The 12,996-nt window shown below is 36.7% G+C and overlaps 1 protein-coding gene across 1 annotated transcript in view; it reads right to left on the reverse strand.

The window, feature by feature from the left end:
* Positions 1–12,996, reverse strand: part of LOC138704263 (uncharacterized) — a 103,626-nt gene that overhangs the window by 13,940 nt on the left and 76,690 nt on the right. Inside the window, exons 8-9 of the mRNA XM_069832135.1 lie at positions 10,409–10,682; positions 6,164–6,327 (exon numbers count right to left, since the gene is read on the reverse strand). Coding sequence (XP_069688236.1) covers positions 6,164–6,327; positions 10,409–10,682 — 438 coding nt within the window. The remainder of the gene's footprint in view (positions 1–6,163; positions 6,328–10,408; positions 10,683–12,996) is intronic.

Genomic DNA, 12,996 nt, shown 5'->3' on the forward strand with positions numbered 1-12,996 from the left:
AGCATCTTCTACTGAAAATTCTTACCGGAGCCAACAGGAAGATAAAAGAGACGATCTATTTTACACTACCCAATTAAAATATAACCAGAGACAAAAAATAAAGCAAAAGGTTTGATAATTGGGATTGTATTCTTTGGGTATTTATTGTACAGCGCAATTGAAAAATCTGCAAGAACTTTTTTTTATTGGGTTATTTTACGACGCTGTATCAACATCTAGGTCATTTAGCGTCTGAATGATATGAAGGTGATAATGCCGGTGAAGTGAGTCCGGGGTCCAGCACCGAAAGTTACCCAGCATTTGCTCGTATTGGGTTGAGGGAAAACCCCGGAAAAAACCTCAACCAGGTAACTTGCCCCGACCGGGATTCGAACCCGGGCCACCTGGTTTCGCAGCCAGACGCGCTGACCGTTACTCCACAGGTGTGGACTGCAAGAACTACTTAGATAGTTAAATTTATTATATTACTATTACTTTACAATACATTCAACAACACTATTTTTACAACTGTTTAACATACACTGCTTATACACACACGTAGTATCACTTTATGTTCACTTATTAGCAAGTTTCTGTCTGCCATCTTGTCTCTTCGAGCAATATCTCGAACGGATAAATAAAGAACTCTGGGTAATGTACCCAACACGTAGTTCTAATGTTCACCACCTACGAGGTTGGGCGCTAATCATCTTATTTCAGCCCCCGCCGCCAGATGGTGCTGACCGCAGTTTCGCATCCTATTATATATTTATCCATGGGCCGATTTTCATAGACCACAAGATTTCTCTCATTATATGAAACATCAAAAGAAAGTAATGCTATGCTGCAAATCTTCTTCACGAAATTATACGTTTTCAGTATTCGTTGGCATACCACCTTCCTGTTCGTACAGCCAGCGCAGTGGATAGTTGGAGAATGTAAAGAAGCCACTGCTTGTTCCCTCTCCCTACGGGCCTCCCACACTGCAAGGTAGAGAGAATGTGACCTTACGTGGCTGTTTACATTCACCAGTTATCCATTACGCTGATTTTACATATCAGTATTCATACTTGCTTACGGCTTTTAAGAAACCCGAAGGTTCATTGCCGCCCTCACATAAGCCCGCCATCGGTCCCTATCCTGTGCAAGATTAATCCACTCCCTATCATCATATCCCACATCCCTCAAATCCATTTTAATATTATCCTCCCATCTACGTCTCGGCCTCCCCAAAGGTCTATTTCCCTCCGGTCTCCCAACTAACACTCTATATGAAGAGTCCACTGCAAGAATGATGGATGTCATTTGGAATACATTTTGCAGGAGAAGGAATTGAAAGTTTGAAATGCTTAGAGCTCAAAGCTTAACTGTGATTTTCCGATCATTACTGGACAATGACAATCAGTGTTAATGCCATATAACTCTCTATGTATATTCTACTTACGTTATGTTTAATTTTCATTGTGAATGAGCCATTACAATAGAGCTCATGCACAATATCTGGTTCTCTGAAGATCAAATCTGTCAGTCTGTGGTGCCGCTTGGCCATGCAGATGAAATCAAGCCTCATTATAAAAAAATCGATCCGGGATCAAATTCATTATTTACTTGTTCTAACACCTAATTACAAAAATTAAGCCTGCAGTTATAATCTTGGGGCTGTAATTCATGACATGATGGATTTCTGTATGATTTTAGTTTCAATATTTTTGTTGCCACTCCCGCTGATGCTTTATATATCCCTGTCTGCTCTGCTGAACATCTCAGAGACTTGCGTGGCTACGCTCTAATGCCACACAAATTCCATCCGGTTTTACCTCCGTAAGTACACGGCGCTTTTGTCGTCTTTTCCTGTCATTCACAGAACCTGTTTCTTGAATCTATTACATAACCTTAATATTGTTTTTTTTTAGAGGTTAATGACCTTTCAGGAAATTTACGTCTGAATTTTCGCCTCGTTGAAGCACACGATTTTCTATTCTTTATGTACGTGTTGTATATGTAAATACGTTCCCTTAATGAATATCTGTTTACCATGACGAAACGATCTGTTCTCCATCTCAGTTAAACGAATACTACCAGAGGCCAAGTTACAGATAAAATGTTTTGTTTATAGACGTTGTAGTGTTGATGGTCGAAAAGAAAAGAAAAGAAAAGAGAAAAACATGAAGAAGGAAATGAAAAAATAAATTGGGATAACATTAATTTAAATGCTAGCAATGGAATTAAAGTAGTGAAAAATTGGCTTGACTCTAATCTCCTGTCCTTAAATACTAACAAAACTACCTATATTCCATTTTCTTTAACAACGAGTAATAGTAATATTTCATGTATTGAATTAACAAATAATTTGAATAATTTCGAGGGAAAAATTGTTCCGGAGCCGGGTATCGAACCCGGGACCTTTGGTTTAACGTACCAACGCTCTACCACTGAGCTACCCGGGAACTCTAACCGACACCGATCCAATTTTTCCCTCTATATCCACAGTCCTCAAAGTGGGCTGACAACCGTCAAGCAACCAACTTCGAGTGCACACTAACTCTGTGTGACTTAAATTGTGGTTTTCTGTTAACGAACAGTGACGTGTATTATGCAAATCAAGATTTCAGGTATAACTCCCTGTAAAGTTGAGTTGAATAATTTCGAGGGAAAAATTATTCCGGAGCCGGGTATCGAACCCGGGACCTTTGGTTTAACGTACCAACGCTCTACCACTGAGCTACCCGGGAACTCTAACCGACACCGATCCAATTCTTCCCTCTATATCCACAGACCTCAAAGTGGGCTGACAACCGTCAAGCAACCAACTTCGAGTGCACACTAACTCTGTGTGACTTAAATTATTCAACTCAACTTTACAGGGAGTTATACCTGAAATCTTGATTTGCATAATACACGTCACTGTTCGTTAACAGAAAACCACAATTTAAGTCACACAGAGTTAGTGTGCACTCGAAGTTGGTTGCTTGACGGTTGTCAGCCCACTTTGAGGACTGTGGATATAGAGGGAAGAATTGGATCGGTGTCGGTTAGAGTTCCCGGGTAGCTCAGTGGTAGAGCGTTGGTACGTTAAACCAAAGGTCCCGGGTTCGATACCCGGCTCCGGAACAATTTTTCCCTCGAAATTATTCAAATCAACTTTACAGGGAGTTATACCTGAAACCTTGATTTGCATAATACACGTCACTGTTCGTTAACAGAAAACCACAATTTAAGTCACACAGAGTTAGTGTGCACTCGAAGTTGGTTGCTTGATGGTTGTCAGCCCACTTTGAGGTCTGTGGATATAGAGGGAAGAATTGGATCGGTGTCGGTTAGAGTTCCCGGGTAGCTCAGTGGTAGAGCGTTGGTACGTTAAACCAAAGGTCCCGGGTTCGATACCCGGCTCCGGAACAATTTTTCCCTCGAAATTATTCAAATCAACTTTACAGGGAGTTATACCTGAAATCTTGATTTGCATAATACACGTCACTGTTCGTTAACAGAAAACCACAATTTAAGTCACACAGAGTTAGTGTGCACTCGAAGTTGGTTGCTTGATGGTTGTCAGCCCACTTTGAGGTCTGTGGATATAGAGGGAAGAATTGGATCGGTGTCGGTTAGAGTTCCCGGGTAGCTCAGTGGTAGAGCGTTGGTACGTTAAACCAAAGGTCCCGGGTTCGATACCCGGCTCCGGAACAATTTTTCCCTCGAAATTATTCAAATCAACTTTACAGGGAGTTATACCTGAAATCTTGATTTGCATAACAAATAATTATTGTAATTGCCCAGATCTAACACCTTCCACACAAGTTAAATATTTAGGAATTATTATAGATCAGCATTTACGTTGGGATAAACAAATTGATTTCATGTGTACAAGTATAAGAAAGACAATTTATAAATTCATAATACTTCGAAATTTTATCACTAAGGAAGCATTGAGAATAATATTTTTTGCTTTGGTACAATCATTGATACAATATGGTATAATAAATTGGGGTGGATTAGCATCATCTGTACTTAATCCATTAATTTTATTACACAGAAGATTAATAAAAATTTGTCAGACAAAAAATATGGATTACCCAACAAATTTAATTTATGCAGATTTTAATGTATTGCCTATTGAAGAAATTTATAAATATAGTTTACTAACTTACTACCACAGAAATCAAATAAAACATAAATGTAATCGACATGAATATCGTACTCGAAGACAAAAGTCTACTTTCCCATTAACTGAACCTAAATGTCATAGAAGTGCAGCTCTTAAATATGGTGCTACTTTCGGCCCAAGACTTTATAATAAAATTACAAACCATTTTCCAAATTTGAAATATTTTAAAATTGAAGCTTTTAAAAAAGAAATTTGTAAAATTATCCATGATATATAATATTAACAAATGTATTTTTTTTAGCTTTTATTTCTGTCGACTATATTCTTGTTTTTATTGAATATCACTGGCTTCTGTCGGATTGTCAATTGATATTAAATGTGTATTTTTCTCTCGTTTTCTCTTTCTTCTTTATTCTTGCTCTTGTGTTGTATTTATTGGTTTGAATTACGTTACTTACTGTATTTAGTAAACTGTCCTTGTAAATTTTGTGTTATATTATTGACTAAGACTACACCGTACACGAGCCTGGCTCTTACGGTAGTGGCTAGAAACATTTTTGTTTTATAAATGTAATTTGTACTCGCTAGCTAGTTAAGCAAGCAAGCAACCAAGCAAAAATAAATTAGAGGCAGAGAAAGAAATAAGCAATATATTTTATACTCGTACTTTGTAATAAATACCGTAAAACCATTTAATTCCCATTTATCTATGATACAGAAAACTGAGTACTGATTTCTAAAAACTGTCCTGTACAATCAGTTATTTCACACTTCTCGAATGACACTGTACAACGAAATATTTGCATAAATGTTCTGCATTGAATCATGTTGCTTTAATTAAAATATGTTTTGGATGCTGAAAATAATTAATTTTCTCATTATTGGACAGCAAATTAAGTTCATTTTAATTAATTACACAAATAATTAAACATTATGAAATACACAGGGATATAGAGGTTCTGATGGCTTATAATCTATTAGATCTTATGAAACGCCCATATTTTATTCTCTGGAATGTGAAACATTATATATAATCTGAACTAGTAATAGAAATTACGGGAAAACGGCTGAACGGATTTTAATAAATGACCCCTAATTTTGAAGCTTGGAACTCAAAGTTTTTCATAAAAATATTAGTTTTCAGTGAAATGTCAATTTTTCAACATAATTTTCCTCTTTTCCAAAATCCATGTGTCGTCAAGAACTAGCTAATTGCATTTCAGAATAAAACGAAAACACACTACAGTAAACAATATTACACGAAGGCCATGATCTGCAAGAATGCTGACATATTTAGAGCTCAAATTAAGTTGGCTATTAAAAAGTTAACTTACTAAAAATAATTTACAGGTTCGATTCTGTGGTGTGTAATTTTCTGGGTACAGCTGTGTATTGGATATTAAAAACTACAAAACTTGAGGTGGTTTGATGACATTATTACCATTAGAAATGAAATATTATTGTAGTTAATGCCATGACGTGACTATTTTTCATTAATTTTATACATATTAATGCTATATTGATGATATGAAAGTGAAACGTTTTGGGGTTATATAAGTAGATGTAGATAATAACTTAAATTTAAATTTTGATTTCTATATTTTACTCAGTGGCGGCTATAGTATATATGGTATATGTTACTGAAAGGTGTAAAACTTGCGTAAGATAATAATATTATTAAAAATCAAATATTTTTATAGTTATTAATCAAGTGGGGTTGGGTCTTTTTCATATATTTAATGGCGGCGTGGTGTTAATATTTATATGCGTGGTTCTCTTCAGTATTGGCTCGAGAGAGAGTATCTTTCATTATTATGGAAGCAAATAACTTTCAAAATGTCTGGTATTCTTCATTGAAAATAAATCTGAAAAATGTTTATTTGAACGTCTAATGAACTTAGTTTGCAGCATTTGCTGCACAAGCCACTAGTAATATTTAAATTTAAGGATAATTTAAGAAATTACTTTCTAGATACATAATAGAAGAATTCAGGAGTACAGAGGAATGTACTAGGTATGTGTAAAGAAATTGAGGAAAAAATGATAGAATATGCGCATATGTACACAAGGAATGCATCTTACCGAATTGGTTGTTGCTCGCCGAAATGTTTCCAGTTTTCGTTTCATCTTTAACATCGTTCTTTCCTTTATTCCTTAGTTCCATCAAACAATCGAGGAAGTCGTTGCGAAACAATCCGTTCTTCTCCCTGAAAAAGTGAAAGTATGGAGAACGGACGAGGTCTTTCCTGGCGAATGGTGAAAATACATCTTATGCATAGCCACAATCATTATTATTGTCAACATATTCATTGTGAGTGACATCATCAGAAGACAATAAATTATAATATGAAACAATTGAAGATCATTATTATCATAATCACCATCTTTATCATTCAGGAATAATAATTTGTCTTCTTGAGTTGCCTCGTTCCGGTTCTAATGATAATGAACTATTACTAGGAATTAACAATTAGCAAGAACCCTTAAGAGGAAACTTTGCTGAAATAATGATGAAAAATTAAAAAAATACACTTGTTTTGTTTTTTTATATTCGTAATTATATTTAGCCTTATAGTTTCATAATATGCTTCCATTTCCTATTTGACAGCCCTTAAAACTGTGTCATGTGAGCATTATATACCGGGTGTTTCAAAATAAGTATCTGGGTTTTAAGGCTTTGTAAGGTGGGTGCTCCTGTTATGGTCATGTTCCTGATATGGCCACCCCCCCCTATTGAGTTAGTTAACCAAAAAATCCGCTAAATTGCAGCAGCATCCAGTGAAAGGGCATCCTGGTATGTCACTTGATCGTTTTCCATCCAGTCAGGTTGAGCAATATGGCGTCAGATGCCTGTTTTGCGGTTTTCATGTGACCTCTTCTTATTTTTCTCTGGTAAGTCTCATTTGTTTTATGCATGTTTTTCAAAGACTTGTTTCATGAAAACCATCATACTCCATTCAGTTTTAAATGTTCTGTTGACTGGTGTTGTAGTTGATGGCGTATCTTTTACGAGTTATCCATAATCAAACGATTTTCGTGAAAGCTTACCTACTCCTGATATAGCCATATCAAATGCACCATGGCCATATCAAGTTCATTTTACTTTTATTTTTTCACCTGACAAATTTACATGCCTTAAAGCTGGGATTACGCAAAAATTTTGTATTTTAAGGAAAACAACTTAATTTTTTTATGGAAAAACCTGTTTTGACTGGACTTTTGAATTATAAAAAATATAATTGTCATTTTTATTCATATTACATCAAAATTATTTAATTTTAACACAGCTGCGCTATCAATCTGAAAACAATCACGATTTGCAGAACATGGAACAAGGGTGGCCATATCATGTGCACATGTTCCTGATATGGCCACTAGGTAGACTTTTGGAATTTGGGACTTTTTGGACAATTAAAGCTATTTTTATGGGAAATTGTTTTAAGAAAGTCCATTTGACTGAGAACGAGTAAGAAAAAAGTGGTTTACATTTTTTTCAAAATGGCGGCTAGAAAAATTCTCAAACCTTAGCATGGCCATATCAGGGACACCTACCTTAGTATTTATTACTTTTAACATACAATTATAAATAATACACCAAATGAAAGAGCAACTCAAACAGTTTTGCTAAAAGTGCTCAATGTGAGCACTATTCCTCACACGGCACATATCGAATCATAAGCGAGTTCTTCCCTAACCTTGATCAGTAGTCTGGAGTAATGTTGCAACAACTGCTTCAATCCTCTGTCTTAAGTCTGGTAGGTCAGCTGGCAGCGGAGGTACATACACACGATCCTTTATGAATCCCCAAAGGTAAAAATCGCATGGCGTAAAATCTGGTGAACGTGGAGGCCATGCGAAACAAGCTCTGTCATTCGGCCCCTTTCGGCCAATCCAGCGGTCGGGTACAACGTCGTTTAACCAATCGCGTACTTCCATACACGTCGCTGGAATGGCTAATTCACGACTGCCTTCCGAACAGATTTCTTGGGGCTGCGCGTGAAAGACTCTCTCACTCGTTCAACGCGCAGACAGAGGAAACGGTGCATGCGCGTACAAAACTGTTTGAATTGCTCTTTCATTTCCTGTATTATTTACAATTGTACGTTAAATGTAATATATACTACAAAGCCTTAAACCCCCGAGATTCATACAGTGTGTGGATGAGTTGAGAGAAATGTTTTTTTAATGCTGTTCTCTCGACTTTAAAATTTGAAGCAGTTTCTTAAATAAAAAAAGCTCATTGCACAACAGTTATTGTCAGATTGCTCTGAAACTTCTCACAAAGGTCAATTAAATGTTGTTATAAAAATTAATTAGCAATTATATGAAATATTAATTCACCTGACATATTAGGAACATTAAATCCAGACGTTTGAGAGGGGCAGGGCATGTAGCACGCATGAGCGAATTCAGAAATGCATATAGAATGTTAGTTGGGAGGCCGGAGGGAAAAAGACCTTTACGAAGGCCGAGACGTAGATGGGAAGATAATATTAAAATTGATTTGAGGGAGGTGGGATATGATGGTAGAGAGTGGATTAATCTTGCTCAGGATAGGGACCAATGGCGGGCTTATGTGAGGGCGGCAATGAACCTTCGGGTTCCTTAAAAGCAAGGAAGTAAGTAAATAAGTATGAAATATTAATACTAAGTTCCCTCGGGGTACCTATAGTCATATTGCACTTAGACTCTAATGGTAAATTCATGAAATTACTAAAATGTTACTTTCGTCCACTGGACCGTGCCTTAGCGCGATTATCTTGTTCTGGGAACAGGATTTAGCTCCTGATCGCGATCGAGACGGTGACACACTACAAACCCGATCGAGATTAGGTCGATAATCGCGATTAGTGACTGTAGTCTGTCATCAGTAGACTTGGTGGAATTGCCACGAGAATCGTAAGGTTTACTACGCACGCAGTATAGACTGTATGAGAAGGGTACGTGCAACGGATGGAGTATGCCTCTGATGTAAACACTGAGCAGTATACTGCGGTTACAATAAAACCTGTATCCTGCATTCAAGAAATATAATGAATCATCATTGAAGTAGGAAATGTCTAAACATGTAAATACACAATTATTTTATAGTGAGATATATTAACTCTTAAAATTTAATGTAATATACTCACATCATCCTTGAATATGTGCATTGCAGATAAGAGTTACGTACATTTTGAGCGACTGCAAAGTGAACCTCCTCCGATGGTCACTCAAACAGTTTTTATATTGGGAAAATGTACATTCAACATCAAACGATGTAATAGGTGCATATTTGAAGAACGGAAAGTCACTACTTTTTAGTACACCAACTACAGACGACTTGTCGTGACCTGATAGTACATCATTTATAATACGAAGTTGTGAATAGGCAGAATTTTTAGCAATAATGTTTCTCAACTTACATTTCACTTTTTATGAATTTAGTGAATTGTTATTTTGGATAAGAGTTTGTGATACTTTATACACTATATTAAGGGCTTCTGAGAGTTGTAGTTTAGACGATTCTAACAGGGTGATGCTTTTGGACACGATTTTAAAATTAGAATAAATGAACAGAATATCTTCCAATAGTTGTTCCGAAGCAATGATTTTACAGCTGCAACAGCGGAACTGTCTGTGCTATTCAATCCATCAATTACCTCCATTATTTTTCCGTCTGCATAATAATTAACAGCATCCAACCACGTTTTCCAACGGGTCAAGACTGGCTGCGGGGGTAAGGGTTTTCCAGGGGCAATTGTTTGGAACAGCAACACTCTCATTGTAGTATGTTTGATTGAATTCTTGTCTGCGCTGAACAAATGTTAAGCTTTGACTATTCCAACACAGTAATGCAGAAACATGTGCTTACATAGGTATACATTAGCTGTAGCTGCTCTATCTATTTGAACCGGTCACAACTCTTAACATGAACTGCTTATACTACGAGACCGGGCGGTCGCTCACCTCTTCTATACTACCGCACATCGGCAACCTGATAGCATGCTGCTTGTGGCAATTCAACGAAGTCTAGTCATCAGTATTACTGTTGTCAAAAGGGGGTCTTTCACGTGAATTTAGTCATGTTATAAGCAACCTTTGAATATAATACCCTTGTAACTTCTGTTTACACTAGTAGACTTAGCTGAATTAATCTCTGAAACATCGTAATTTTTCATATTTTATCAGTAATGGAAACAAAGGAAATCAAACCTCTTTTGAACAAGTGGTTACCTCACTGTAGATCATTATAATTATTACGGGAGGATTTAATGAAGGGAAATTTTCCTCTCTCCACCCTACTCCTCGAATTCATCACTGTTAGGAAACGTTCATGTTCCCCACCTGTGAGCCACCGTGCTCCATGTGGCTTTCCTCAGAAACTCGCTGGTCTCTTCGTCCACCATCCTGAGCTTGAGCAGGTTCTGCAGCGCAGGCGCGGAGAAGGCGGTGACGGAGAACAGCCCCTTGCGCAGTGAGTAGTCGAATATGCGGCGCAGGTACGTCCTGAACTCGGCGTTGGGGTACTTGAGCGAATTGCTCTCGATGCCGAAGGCGCAAGTAGCTATGACGTCCGTCGTGTAGCGCGCCATCACTTCTTTTACCTGCACCACTTCTCCTGGAAAATAAATAACAATGCGTGTCTATGGCTCAACGCTAGACTTTGGTCTTCCATCCAGGCGGCCCCGGTTCGATCCCCGCCCAGATCGTGGTGGAATTTGTGGTGGACAAAGCAGACGTTGCAGATGGATTTTATCGGGGTACTCCCGTTTTCGCCTATCATTTCACCAACATTCTCCACCTCTTCATCATTTCATCTGTAATCTGCAATAGTTAAAAATAGGCTGGGTTGAAGACTTTGTGGTAGTGCCGTTTTCGATGCTGCTATAGGAAGGTTTGGGTTCCAGGCCTTGAGGTTTAACAGGTTACTCGTCTGATGATGGGATCTGATTCTGTCAGCATAGGATTCACGAACGCCTCCCAGCTCACCTATCGGACTTGGACAGTCATCGCACATGTAGGTCGCACAATGGACCAAAATAAGCCTAAGAATTCCGGCCCTGACCCTTGAAAAGCCAAGCCAATCAATCATAGACCCTACATAAAGTAATCAATTTACACAGACTTACTATCCAGTTAATTATTTACGATAGCTCGGGTATAGAAATTGTGTACAAGTTGATGGAAGGAATTTCTGATGAGTTAAACTTCAAATAAATCATTTTTTAAATATAAAGTAGGTATTTCATATAGAATTTCATTGGAAATAAATTGCAGAATTTATACGTTTATTGATACCCATTCTTCACCATATGGTAATGCAAAATTTCTGCACGAAAATACCATATGTATGTACTTTGGTATATCATAGTAATATAAGTAGAGACAGGATTTCTATGCAAATTCATGTTTTTATGTAAGCTTGCTACAGGTCTCAAACTTTGTAAATATCCGTTTCATGGCTTAGTGATTCGAAATATATATTCTTTTTCCATGCATATTTGCATATTTTGGCCTTTCAGGGATAATTCCATTCAAAATGCATGTTTTTTTTTTATAATCTAAGTTTAATATTTAATTTATTTATTTAACTAACTAGCTGGTGAGTATAAATAAAATTTATAAAACAAAAATGTTTCTAGCCACTACCGTAAAAGCCAGGCTCGTGTACGGTGTGGTCTTAGTCAATAATATAACATAAAATTTACAATGACTATTTCGTTTATATGACGTCATTCCATTTTCGACCAATGAAGTATAATAGAATTTTGAATTCCAACCAAACACAGTCACACTTTGCGATAATTTTTGCAGCTAGATTTATCGCTATCAATTTATCGCATGGTCGTTCTTTTGTTTAGTCGTTGTCGCCAACTGTTTCCCCGTAAATTGATGATCATGAATACATTAAGATGCAACTACACGGTTAAACTTTTCTGTCAACTTTAAAACAATGAAGGCAAGATTGGTATTTAATATTAATTAATATAATTACGCAGTGAAGACGACGTTCAAAACGGCGCATCATGTAGACACAAAATCTTCATGCATCTTAATTGAACATACCTTTTTAACTTGATTCTTTCAATACTCTTCCCAGATTGCACGCATACGCGATTGGAATATTGAACTGTATAGATGCAGCTTTAGTTCCGTTACACACCACAGCGAGAATGCGTCTGTCGAGCTATAAAAATGCTTTCGTGTAGCACTGATTGTAAGTAACGGTCGAAATAAGGCACAGTTGACATTGGTCCTCCTCCCACAGGTAACTTAACCTATAATTCTAGCCTATAAAATTTGTATTTTGTGAATGAAATTAAACAATTAATAGAAAGTCAGATGTTCAAATTTATGTAACATAATCGCATATCAAACCCAAAGACCTTGCCAAGTAATAATGTCTTTGATCAAACTGCCTTTATGTATGTATGTATGTATGTATGTATGTATGTATGTATGTATGTATGTATGTATGTATGTATTTATTCACACTGCAAGTGGGCAAGCACCCGGTGGCAGTGGTATACACAATATAAACAATACACAATAAAATGATAAGCAATACACAATAAATTTACAATAAACAATACAATTATACAATACACAATACAATTTTATATACAATACAATAAGAATACACAATATAATTTAACACAATAATAATGAAATATAAATAAAATACCTAATTTTACATTACAACCTACATAATTATGTATAGACCCTACATAAGTTTCAATAGTCTTTCACTTTACTCTCATCTCACTCACTGTAGTGGCACTATGACGCATTTCACTGACACTTTAGCACACATTTCACTGACACTATAAAACACATTTCATTGACGCTATAAATTATCACTGATCGGAACTGTTCACTGCACTGTAAAACCATAACTTCACTGACTCACCTCGCTTCACTGATACAACAGT

Source organism: Periplaneta americana, chromosome 8, assembly GCF_040183065.1.
Source record: "Periplaneta americana isolate PAMFEO1 chromosome 8, P.americana_PAMFEO1_priV1, whole genome shotgun sequence".
NCBI classification, from domain to species: domain Eukaryota; kingdom Metazoa; phylum Arthropoda; class Insecta; order Blattodea; family Blattidae; genus Periplaneta; species Periplaneta americana.